This window comes from Rhinopithecus roxellana, chromosome 2, assembly GCF_007565055.1.
Source record: "Rhinopithecus roxellana isolate Shanxi Qingling chromosome 2, ASM756505v1, whole genome shotgun sequence".
Lineage (NCBI taxonomy): Eukaryota > Metazoa > Chordata > Mammalia > Primates > Cercopithecidae > Rhinopithecus > Rhinopithecus roxellana.
The window spans coordinates 55452272-55465324 of NC_044550.1; the positions used below are offsets into that span (position 1 = coordinate 55452272).

The 13053-nt window shown below is 36.1% G+C and overlaps 1 protein-coding gene across 2 annotated transcripts in view; it reads left to right on the top strand.

Moving 5' to 3' along the window:
• Window positions 1-13053, top strand: part of ANTXR2 (ANTXR cell adhesion molecule 2) — a 157445-nt gene that overhangs the window by 2991 nt on the left and 141401 nt on the right. For both annotated transcript variants that reach the window (XM_030916282.1, XM_010354122.2), the window contains exon 3: window positions 1235-1306. In XM_030916282.1, the coding sequence (XP_030772142.1) occupies window positions 1242-1306 (65 nt within the window). In that variant the 5' untranslated portion in view covers window positions 1235-1241. The remainder of the gene's footprint in view (window positions 1-1234; window positions 1307-13053) is intronic.

The following is a 13053-nucleotide window of genomic DNA, read 5'->3' on the forward strand; positions in this document are numbered from 1 at the left end:
TGATCAAAACATTTTGAAAGTCATGTTGCAAGTAACTTCAAACAATCTGTAGAGGCCTAGGCAATCCTTGCTTTCAGTTATTGGCAGCAGTAAAGTTATCCCTATAAAAATGTATGCCTGTCCATGTTCAATCATCAGTCCCTTGCTTAAGAAGCCAAGTTTAACACTCATTTCTGGACAGGGTCTGAGGTAAAACTGTCTAGGAAAGAAAAACAAACAAGATCCTATATCCTTAAATGTCAAAGGCAGAACAAACAGTTGTTTATAAATTTTCTAATTTAATCCTTCAACGTGCAGAGGGTGTCATGTAGATTTTGATCAAAAGCAATGAATCACATCACTACAACATTGTAAAGAAGCAAGCTCTTATCTTACTCATTGATCTGGTTTTTAAGTTGGAATTCTATAATACACAGTTGTCTGGCTCAAGCCTAGTTGCTCAGTTACTAACAATACATTGTAGGAAGTGAATAAGGGGTGACTAATGAAGAGACTGACTTTTATAACATGTAGAAGCCTTTGAGAGCATTCTAGTTTTCAGTTTATAGATTCTAGTTTCATATCTTCAGTTTTGGACCTTGTAATAGTTGCAGAGAGTATCTGAGAAGCAAGAGCCATTCTGTGAGAGAAATGCCTAAAACTTGAAAGAAATAGCTAACTGGGGTACTTGTTGCCAATGGAAAATAGGATGCTTGAGACTTAGAAAATAAAAAGTGCCTAAGCAGAAAGTGATTTATCAGTTTCTTTCACATTCTCCATGACTCTTTAAGTAGTCTTACTTCAGGATATGAGTCTTTTGTATAGACTCATATCACAGTTACGGTCATTAAGTCAAACTGGGTACTCTCCAGCCCTAAGTATTGATAACCATAATCACTTTGAAGGGCCTGGCCTCCTTAAAGGAAATGTTGTAGAACACCAAGGGAAGAGAAATTTTCTATGAAAGAATTTTACATCAGCATAGAATTTATCTTTCCAGTTAGTCTCTTTCTAAATGCAAGTCCTTATGGGTCATGGAGGAGTATGTGAGTGCTGGGAAGCACTGACTAAATCCAACATGACTTATGCAACAATGTTAAGCAGAGTTCATCTATTTACTTAGGGAATGCCATTTAAAAGAAGACTGGACCATTCAGTGAGACCAATTTTAAATAAAACTCCATAACTATACATCTGTATTGTATCAATATTTCTTTTTAAAAATGTTTTAACTGCCTCTTTTCTTATTTTGCAGCCCTGAAATGAGATTATCTTTCATTGTGTTTTCTTCTCAAGCAACTATTATTTTGCCATTAACTGGAGACAGGTTAGTGCATTATCGTTTCACTGCAGGCTTTTAGTAGAGATGAATTTTAAAGGCGTGATTGATACTTCCAAGTGGTGATTCAGGCCTCTCAGTGGAATCGAGCAGATGCACAGACAATTCAGTTCTCTAATAGAAGGGAAAGGAGGAATGAGTAATATAAAAGAGCAGTTAATCTGAAAATCAATATCATTTATAGTGGCTGTGGAATGTGCAGTGAAATCTAGATCCCTGTCTTAGTTGTATATTCACTACTTCCTACCTTCCCCGGCCTCTCTGTTACTGTAATTAGTTCTGCATTTTTCTTGTTTAGATATATTAATCAACCAGGAATTTGAAGAACATTGAGGGGGATAAAGATATGGATCCTTTTGGATAATTTCCTAGATTCAGCAGGCATCCTGGATTTCTGGTCTTTTTCTGAGGTCCACTGATGCTGAATATATTCACCTTTATAAAGGAACTTAGGATATATCAATATGTATATCAATGTAACTCTATTATCTATCTATCTATCTATCTATCTATCTATCTATCTATCTATCTATCTATCTATCTATCTATGTAATCTCCTTAGTGCTTTTTAAAAGGTGTCTTTTTCCAAACCAATGTCACAGTGTTTCATAAGACCATTTCTATGTCATTCAAACAGTGTCAATGACAAGTTAGAAATAGTCATTGACATATTTTATGTTCTTTTTATTGTTTGAGACAGAGTCTCATTCTGTTGCCCAGGCTGGAGTGCAATGGTGCTATCTTGGCTCACTGCAGCCCCCACCTGCCGGGTTCAAGCAATTCTCATCCTTCAGCCTCCCGAGTAGCCGGGATTATAGACACATGCCACCACTCCTGGCCAATTTTTATATTTTTTTAGTAGAGACGGGTTTTACCATATTGACCAGGCTGATGTTGAACTCCCGACCTCAAGAGATCTGCCTGCCTTGATCTCCCAAAGTGCTGGGATTATAGGTGTGAGCCACCACACCCCACCTCACTGACATATTTTAAAGAATGGGATCCGTAGTGTGAGGGAGCTTTCATTCTTCATTTTTATGTCTACTTTATTTAACACAGAGTATGTAAGCTAGTTTTTGGCCAATAAATTCTTGTTGAATGAATGAATGAATGAGTGGTTTCCTCTTATTTTGAAATAAAATTTCTCCGAACCGTAGTTTTAGCAAGGGAAGCTGGTATACTTTGTTTTGCATGATATGTGAATTTCTGAAAAGTTAACTGTGAAAACAGTTTTTTGTAAATTAAATTTTCCCTTGAAAAGGTCCAGAAAGATATTATGATACCTAAAGAAACTGGGGAAGAGAACTTGTTTATAATTCACTTAATTGATTTAGAAAATTATCCATATAAGATTTTAATCTTTGCGCTTTTAGTTTTCCTTTTCCTAGAGAGGAAATCTCTCTGCAGATGCTGAGTGCAGCCTAGGATCTTGTCTTCCCATTGATACTTCTCCTTTCTTTCTTTTTTTATTTTTATTTTATTTTAATTTTAAGTTCTGGGAAAAATGTGCAGGGCATGCAGGTTTGTTACATAGGTAAATGTGTGCCGTGCTGGTTTGCTGCATCTATCAACCCATCACATGCATTAGCTATTTATCCTGATGCTCTTTCTCCCCTGCAGCCCCCACAGGCCCCAGTGTGCATTGCTCCCCTCCCTGTGTTCATGTGTTCTCTTTGTTCAGCTCCCACTTACAAGAACATGCTGTGTTTGGTTTTCTGTTCATGTGTTAGTTTGCTGACGATAATGGCCCTCCTTACTTTCTTGCGTGGATGTGAATCTCATCAGGAGCCTGAGCCATGGTAGTCCACAACCCATGTATGGCAGCTTTCTATACCCAGTGATTTAACAGTTCTTGCCTTTAGGAAAATAAATTTTCTCCATTGCCTAGCTTAATTTCCAAAGAAACAGCTTTGGATCCAGCCTATCCAAAGAAAAAAAAAAAAAAAAAAAAGAACCATTTTAACATTTATGGCATTCCTATATATAGAAAAACACTTAGCACCATGCCAGACTTGTAGAAACTCTCAGTCATTGATAGCTGCAAACATTGTGCCAGGTTCTTTGCTAGACACTTTGCATACAGTTCCTCAGCACTTTGAAGATGAAGTGTAGGTCACTGGGTGACCAGATTGGTGTTGCTTAGACATGCATGGAAGAGGTTTAAATCTTTAACTTGCGTTAGTGATTCTTCTTTCATCAATGGTTGAATCTAATAGGGCAGACACCGAAATAGGTTACAGAAGAGGCCTTTCTTTCAAGAGGCAGCATAATGTTGCAGCTAAGAGTCACTAGACTGAATCTACCTGCGTGTAAATCCTGGCTTTCCAATTTACTAGCCAAATGGTTAAGGACAAGTTGCTTAACCTCTGTATGCCTCTTCTTTTTCCATCCATGTAATGATGGCAATGATGATGATGATGCTAGTAATACCTACCCCATAAAATTGTTACATGTATGAAAGTTGATGAATGTGAAGTATTTAGAACAGAGTCTCGTATGTAAGTTTTCAAGAGATAAAGGCTTTATCACTATTATTATCATCTGGAGCTAGGCAGTATACAGTATTTTAATGATCAGAGAAGAATCATGCTTACATAAAGAAAATATTGCCCTGCTTAAAAGGATTTATAATATTCCAAGAGGAATTTTAATAACACTACTTGCAAATTGTTTTATACATAGTTGGTTCCTCTGTCTCTTCCTAAATATAAAAACTTTAAGTTTTAATAAATTTCACTATTTGTGGCATTTTAATTGGTTTGGGGTGGCAGAAAATAACACTGAGAATGCTTAGGCTAGAGTTCCAGTTTTGCCACTGACTGATTTGTAAACTTGGGGCAAATTGTATACCAGTGTATCAGTTTTTATGTCCATGAAGTGCAGGACATAAAATCTGCCATGTTTTCTTAGAGTTATTGTGAAGATCAAAATAAGATAATGCATATAAAGTTACTTTGTATAGCATAGAACAACCTCCAATAAAGGACATTATTTTCTTCTTCTATATTGCTGTTTTCCTAATGTTATTTAATTAAATCAGTAACTTCTCAAGATTCTATGGTCCTCTATATTTGGATATAGGGTCACCTTTCTTCCATTACACACTTTTAAGTGTGAAGAAACAATTTGCATGTTATATGCAGATCAGTAAACAGATGTTTCCACAACTATTGTGAATCTTTGTTTCAAAGCCTAGAAGTTGGAATTCTACATACAAACTATTAATATCTTGATGTCATGAATTACCCTCACAAATAGATCAGAGTGTGTGAGGAAAGCAAAGGTTAAGCAAAGAAAACCAAAGGTTAAGCACTGCAGGTTTCACAATTTTGTTTCTAGCACTCATAATTCTTCACAATCTTGGTAAGTAAGTAGCTCTTTCATGTTTCTCAGAGTGTTGCTAAAGATTCTCAGTAGAGATGAAGCAAGATTAGAAGGTAGTAAATACATACCACAGGGCTGTGTCTTCTGTTACGCTTTCAGCATGGTATCCGGTACTATGTAAATGTGTGAATAAAGTAATAAACATGCCAAGAAATGATGTTATGCATTTTATGTACTCATAACTTAAAAACCTTATTCTTTTCAATACTTTAATTTGAAATACTCCCTTCTTTTCTCTTGCTCTCATTATTTTTACCCTCCATATGTCTGTTAGGCCATTCATCCACCTACCCACCCACCTACCTAAAGACTTGCTTATCTTATATTCAATGCATTGAGTACTGTGGAACCTGGGGTACCACAAAGATAAGTAATCTAGTGTGAGTGTGAGTAGAGGGATACACATACACATAAATAGCCCAGGGATGTATTATAGGGTTAGGTAAGAGAAAAATGCCAAGTGTTGATTCAGTATGAAAATACCCAGCCTTTCAATAGTAGAGAATTTGGAATCAAGACTAATAAAAAAGTATTTTTAGTTATTATTTTGCGTAACTGGGGATAGTGAATTAAACTCAGTTCTATATTATGCTAATACTGTAACAGAGATTTAGTTGAAAATATTTATTGAACAATTATTATGCACCAGGCAGTATGCTAAATACTTTCCATGCATTGCTTCACTTAGTCCTTGTATGAACTTCATGTAATAGATACTGTTATTACCTCAACTTCACAAATGAAGAAATCAAAACTGACAATGAAAAAGTGGCTTGTCCAAGCACACACAGTTAACAAGTTGCAAACAGTATATTGGCTATAATATAATCTTTTAAAGTTAAAGCAGATATTCCACTCTCATGCTTAAAACAATCTAATCACTTAGACTGGAAAGCCAGTGTTTCCCAAAGGCCTAAACACCCCATCCTAGTGCCCCAGCCAGTCCTCTCCTGCAACATCGTGTGGCACAGTCTAGCTCAAGTGGTCTTCTTTCCATTTCCTAAACAGACCAAGCTTGTTTCCACATTAAGACCTTTCTCTGCTGTAGATCTGCACCTAGCCGGCTCATTCTCGTCATTTAGGTTTCATCTCACATGTCACCTTTTCTGAGAAGCCTTGCCTGGCCACCAGGTCTAAAGGAACCCCACCTCTCCTCCCCAGTAATCTCTTACAATACTATATTTAGTTATCACATTTTCAAGTTGTCCTGTTAGTTAATTTATTTTTATCTTAATGACTCTAATGTAAACATGAAAGCAGGAATCCTCATTTGTCTTGTTCCCTCATGTATCCCAATACAGAGCCTGATGCTCAGGAGATGCTCAATAAATATTTGTTGAATGAGTGATTGAGCTGATACGACTTCGGAACCTTAGTTATTGGCTGCCATCACAGATTGTCTTTTTTGTGATTATACCACATAATAAATAATCTTATATTTGCTATTTTTCTTATTCCTACTCTTACAAATCAGTTATAAATATTTACAACTCCCTTTCATTACACTTGCCCCCAAATTGAAAATATCTTGTACTTGTTTGACCTGAGCACAATAATGAATTACTGGGGGAAAAAAATCTTCCATAGGCAAACTTGTAGGAAATTATAGAAAAGTCACTTAATTAATTTTGAACAATATACACATTTCTATTATTTGAATTTTTTTTCTAATTTTCTCTAATTTCTTAATTAGAATTTTTTTTTCTAATTTCTTAAAAGCTGAATTAAAATTTTACTTGTGGAAAAATTGTTCTTTATATATAGTAAGTAACTTATTAATCGCTACATTCTTTTTTGAGGAAACTTGGTAGTTTCTATAAAAGTCTAGAAGGTTCCTATCAGTAAGTCTACTTTTTGGGACTAGGTCCTACGGAAATACTAGCATTAGCATGGAAAGGTAGGGCTATATACAAAATCGGATACTGCAGCATTGTACATAATAGTGAAAAACTGTATTCAATCTAAATGCTTATCAATTGATGATACTATAAATTAGAACATATACATAGGATGGAATACTATGCAGTTATTAAGAAATCAATACATGTTTTCAAGACAATCTATAGGAGATATATTAAGTGTAAAAGCAAGTTGCAGACACTCAGTATGACTTTATTTTTATAAAATAAAAGGAAAACAAAATCCTTAACTGTTCATATGTTGGGGGGGTGTATGTGATTGAAAATGCATGAAAAGAAGTATAGAGAACATACAGCAAATTGTTAACAATGACACTGTCTTAGGTATGATATTGAAGGTGGGAAAATCCTTCACAATTTTAATTTATATATATATGTGGTTTGATTTTATTTCAACAAGAATATTATTTATAAAAAAATGCTGAAATTAATGTTACTATCTTGGAATCAAAATGGAATTCACAGGTTGGAAACAAGAAGCATTCAGGAATAGAGCATATTCAACCATTACTATGGAGAGTCCTGAGGTTTTTTGTTAATGAAAAGACCGGGATTGGACCTTGGGCGGAACAGGCATAGGAGCTACATACTAGCTATGTGACTTCTGACAAATTACTTAACCTCTTGCTGCCCAGTTCCTGGGCCAGTTAATAAGAGTGAATTATTCCTACCATACAGCAATCTTGAGATAAGGAAACGTGTATAATGCATGAGAAGGACTAACTATGGTTCTGACACATAAGAACACAATGGGTATTTATAACTTTATCAATTCACTTTTATTTCTTTGCTTCTATCACCTATCTGCAACTACCTTTCAATTTTTTCTCATTTATAGTTTTTCATTTTCCTTTTCTTATTGTTTTGATGATTAGATAGGAAGGAGGCCAAGGCTAACATGGGGTTGGGTAGTTATCAGTGGACACCATCCTTATTTTCATCATGATGTGCCAGGATTCGAATAGATGTTTAAATAAATCAAAGGGCTATGCTCAAAGTGACACTGCTAAGCAGCTAGAGCCGGGATTCACACCCAGGCCTGTTCTGAGCATGAGCGCTTCACCACCACACTGTACTCACACTCTCTAGGTTCCCCTTCTCCAGGTTTCACATTTGTCAGAATTTGTCACAACTCAAAAACATCGTCATTCTCTAAATTTATTCTATTCTTAAAAACTAATGAGGGGGTGAAAAGATGAGACAATAGTTGGGTTAGCTAAAAAAAAAATTCCATTAGGGAAGTATTTAGTCCTGTTTTGAAAAGTTTGTTTTGGCCACGCCTTGTGCTAACCCTGAGGGGTCCAGACAGGGGAGTAACTCAGATTCCAGTGATGGACATGTTAGCGGTCACTTTCACTGAAGTCCCACATTGTTTTATGAGTATGTTCTAGAAAATTAAGTACACTGTTACTCATGCCTGGGAGACAGACCTGGCATATGGAAGTGGTAAAATGTAGGGGTCGATTTTTCATGATTTAGTAAGGCAGTGAGTGGGAAAATGGAGTAAAAATATGCAAAATGCAGCAGGCCTGAACTTCAGGTGTGAACTGAGTACCACACTTTGGTAGGTGCAGGCCAAATTGGAGAACACTTCTGACAAAATTCGGATTCTACAGGGTATTTTGTAAGCAGATATTTCTGGATCTATGACTGCTACCTTGGATTCTCTGGTTTGGACTCTGGACCACAGAAACCTTGGCATACGTTGGCATTAGAATGACATGTTAAATAAACAAAAGCATATTTTTACATAAACTATGGTAAGATATGGCTAAAACCCGTTAGTTCCCAGGATTATAGAATGTATTAGTAATGTGTGTATCTTTAGAAAAATCTTTCACTCTTTGAAACCTTTAAACAATTTTTAAGTTGAGGAACTCAGTGAGAACAAATTACTTGTTAGATTTTCATCCGTTAAGCAGTATGTAGTGCAGTAGTATATAGTAACACAGTTAAATAGAGCAGATATATGTGAATGAACATATTTCTCTTAATAGAGTTTTTCTCTATTTTTCTCACTTGGGTTAATTTTGTGGTTTATTAATGGAAGGAGACAATAGAAGTATCAAAGTTTATTGAGCAGGTACTATATATTAAATATTTTACTAAATTCTTCATATGCAATATCTCAGATAAATTACAATTGTAAGTGAATTCTAAGTGAATTATAAATGATTAGTAATTTTGTATAGTCATAAATAACATCTTGAGAACATTTTTGTTTCATATTCTACTCAATCTATTAAATTTTACCCTAAAAGAAACATTTCAATTGGATGTTATGTAACTGGCTAATTATCATAAAACCCTTATGTATTACTACATTTTGTTTTGGAATTACTGTTTATTTCAAGTACATTAAGTCTCTGGCTTATAATCTATTGAGAGTAAAGAAAAGAATTTACTTAGGATATAAATACCTATGGCATTCCTGCAATTATATAAATTGGCATTTGACAACATGAGTGTGTGAGTCTTTTTGTTTTAGTGGTAGATTATTTCTTTGGTGGCTTCCAATAAAGCATAGAATACACACACACACGCATGTGTACACACACACACACATACACACTTTTTACTTTTTAAAATCTGGGGCTAGGCCTGTGATTTATTTACTTCAATCAGTAGAATGTGCAGACATGAACATGAAACTGCCAGTTTCAGTTCCAGGCTTAAGATTTATTAAGGCATGGTAGTTTCCTCTATCGTGTTCTTGGAAACCATCTGCCATGTGAAAACTTTGACTACTCTGAAACCACCATGCTAGGGAGAAGCCCAACCTAGCCATGTGGAGAAGCCATGTGGAGGAGAATCAAGACTCTGGTCAACAGTCCTAGCTGAGCTCCTAGGCAATAGCCAGTATCAGCACTGGCACCAACTTGCTAACCATGCGAAGACATTCCGCTTCTAGCCATTCCAGTGGCTCAACTGGCGGCATGTGAAGCCTGAGAACTGCTCATTCAATGCACAGTGCCATAAGAAACAATAATTTTGCTGATACCACTAATTTTGGGGTACACTAGACTCCCCTTATCTGAAGGAGATCTGTTCCAAGAACCCCAGTTGATGCCTGAAACAACAGATAGTGCCAAACCCTATATATGTGGTGATTTTTTCTATACATACCTATGATAAAACTTAAGTTATAAATTAGGCACAGTGAGAGATTAACAACCATAACTAATAACCAAATAGTACATTTATAACAATATACTGTAATGAGTCCTTACAGTGGCCCCATGGGGGAGATACTTATATTCCTATTTTATAAATGAAGAAACAAGGTTGAGCTTGGAACTAATCTCTATTCTGTCTATAAGCTCATGTGCATCTTCATCCATACCATCCCAGAAACTATTCATGGTTTAAGAGATTATCCTATTTACCCAAAACTCTTACACAGAACCAATGACTGGCAAAATAGGTAATGCAAAATGCATTCCCATAACACAAGAAAGTTTTAAAATTAGGTTAGATCCGAGGTTCTTAATCCTGGCAGCACATTAGAATACTCTGGGGAATTTTCAAAGGCCAGTGATAACCCTGACCCATCACAAACCTATGAAGTAGAATCTCTTCAAATAGAGTCCAGAAGAGTTTTCGAAAATCCCCTCAAATGATTCCAGGGTGCAGCCAGGGTGGAGAACCACAGTGCATCTATAGAGCTTTATGTGAGTGACTCCTGGACTGAGTGCGAGGAATTCTCACATCACTGTGTAGAAACACAGTGTTCACATATAACAGATGCTCAACAGATGAGTATGGACTCATTGACTGAAATCCTGAAAGAGCTTTGAAATCTGGAAAGTTAAGATGATGTGCATTGGAAAGTTCAAGTACTGTACAGGCACATTGTAGAAAGAAAAACTAGGAGATACTGAAAATAAAATTATGGCTTCCTTGTTAGTTGGTCAATTCAGGATTCTCTGCAAACTATTTTATGATACCATGATTTCAGCCTATCTTTATTTTAGTTATAATGCCATGCATACCTTCCACATCCAAAGTGTTTCAGAGAAAAGTCACTGATATAGTATAGTGCATGGCAGTTGTGGTGGCTATTTTCCCTTCCCTTCCTCACCCCTCTCCTCCCCTCTCCTTCCCTTCCCTGCTCTTCTCAGCAAAGAAATTAGGGAGATACAAACAGAGCTGAAAGTGAAAATTTCATACATTAAAAAATTAGCCAAGGCTGGACATCGTGGCTGAAGTGTGTAATTCCAGCACTTTGGAAGGTCAAGATGAGAGGATTGCCTGAGACCAGGAGTTCAAGACCAGCCTAAGCAATATAGTGAGACTGCATCTCTACAGAAAATTTAAAAGTAGCCTGGTGTGATGGTATATGCCTGTAGTCTCTGCTATTTGGGAGACTGAGGTGGGAGGGTTGCTTGAGTCCAGGGATTTGAAGTTGCAGTGAGCTATGACTGTGTCAGTGCACTCCAGCCTGGGTGACAGAGTGAAACCCTGTCTCCAATATATATAAAGCCTCTAAATGAAAGCAAGGAAAACACCATATACATATATGGTGTTTGTGTGTCTCCTCTTTCTCTTCCTCTTTTCCCCTCCAGTTGATAATGGAATTTGGTGCCCCGATTCTCAATTAAAAAAACCCCAGGGCTTTAATATAACATTTCGTTTGTTCAATTCCTGTCTCTTTCACAAAAGTATTTGAGGCTGCATAGAAATTAATAGTGTTGCAGAAAATTAATAAAATATAAAAAGAAGAGTGCTAAGATTTTGGAAAAGGGGATGAAACACTATGATAACCACAGGAACTTAACAGAATTGTGTGAATGAGTAAGAAATTTACTGTGGGCTTCCCCAGTAGTCAGTACAAGAAATAAGTTTGCATGGTTGTCAAGTGCAGAAAAGAGGAAGTACATAGCAACTACTTAGGGGTGACAAAGAAATTTCTGCTTTGAGACGTTATAGGGAATGATGCGTGTCATGACAGCAACATCCTTGACAACTGCTTCACAACAAATACAAAGTAGTTTCAATATTGCTTTTCCGTGTAGTTGAAGACGTAACTTTAAAGCCAAACTCAGTGAAGCTGATCTTCTAAGATGTTGTATTCGAGGAGTTGAACTTATCTTTATAACATAACCTTTCTTCTTCTTCTTACCATTTTAGTCATTTTCTCCCTTGCTTTCATTTAGAGGCTTTTTTTTTTTTTTTTTTGACATTACAGTGTGGATGAATGATTTCTGTTTTTAACCTACCACATTATTTTGCTCCTTGCCCGTTAACTGTTTACCAGTTGAAAAACTTAATATTTATTTTCAGTTGCTTGGGATTCTTCGAGGGTCTGAAATCTGTCTTCCCTGTATTGTTTTGGCCTTTGTTTCCTCTAAAGTGACACCTTGTTGATTGATAAGAGGCTGACAGATTTCAGGTAGTTACCCTGAAGGGAGTACAAGGCCAGGACTCACATGTGTTTTTCTTGGCTATGAAAAAGGGGCACTTTCCTCTTAGGATCATGCAGCTGGCTGCAAAAGTAATGACGGGATTAAGCAAAGCTTGGAATCTTATGGTGCAGATATAGGTACGGATAGAAAAACCACAAAGTGCTCTCTCTCTTCCAGTGTAATAAGCTAGCAGATACCTGCCTGTACCAAAAAATCCCTTGAATCCATGTTTGGCAAGTTCCTTTAGCTTAAAGTCTTGTGCTGGTGTTGTCTGGGCCTCAGCAGCAATTGTGAGCTGATTTGAACTGAATGGAGAAGTCTGTCTCATGTAAAATCTGTTTGTGTAAACTTGCATTTCACTTTTTGGCAGCAAACATTAATGCTTGAGGACACACTGCCACTCATTTCTGAGAAGCACCAAATATTTGACTTTTATCTGCATTCAGACAGAATCAATTTCAAGTTGTTTCTGTAGCTATCAAACATAAATATTTTAGATAAAACAAGCTTATGAATTACATAACTTATGCTATCATCTTTGGAATTATAATTGTTTTATGGTATATTGAAAAATTTATTGAACACTTACTTTGCAAATGGCATTATAATAAGTACAGAGCAGGGGAATACATCATAAATAAAAGACATGGTAATAGCCTAAGGTAAACTTTCAGTGTAGTTGAAAAGTGAATATTTAAATTAAGTTAAATTAGTTCATTTATTAGAAAGTTGAATGTTTTTAGGAGAGAACTTTTTTATCGTGGTAAAACATGAATATGAGTATGACTAGAAAGCTTGAGGTGACTCAGAAAAAAAGAGTGTCATGAACTTAAAGAAAGGTTCAGAATAGGTGGACTTTAAACCAAGTATTTAAAAAGACAATTAATAAGAGTTAATAGAGATGAGTGAACCAGGAAAGAGAAGGATTAGGGTCATACCTTGAACATTGTCTTCTGTTTCCTGGAAACTTTATGACATGGAAAACTTGCCTGGTGATATTTTTTATTGCGATATAAAAATACAATCA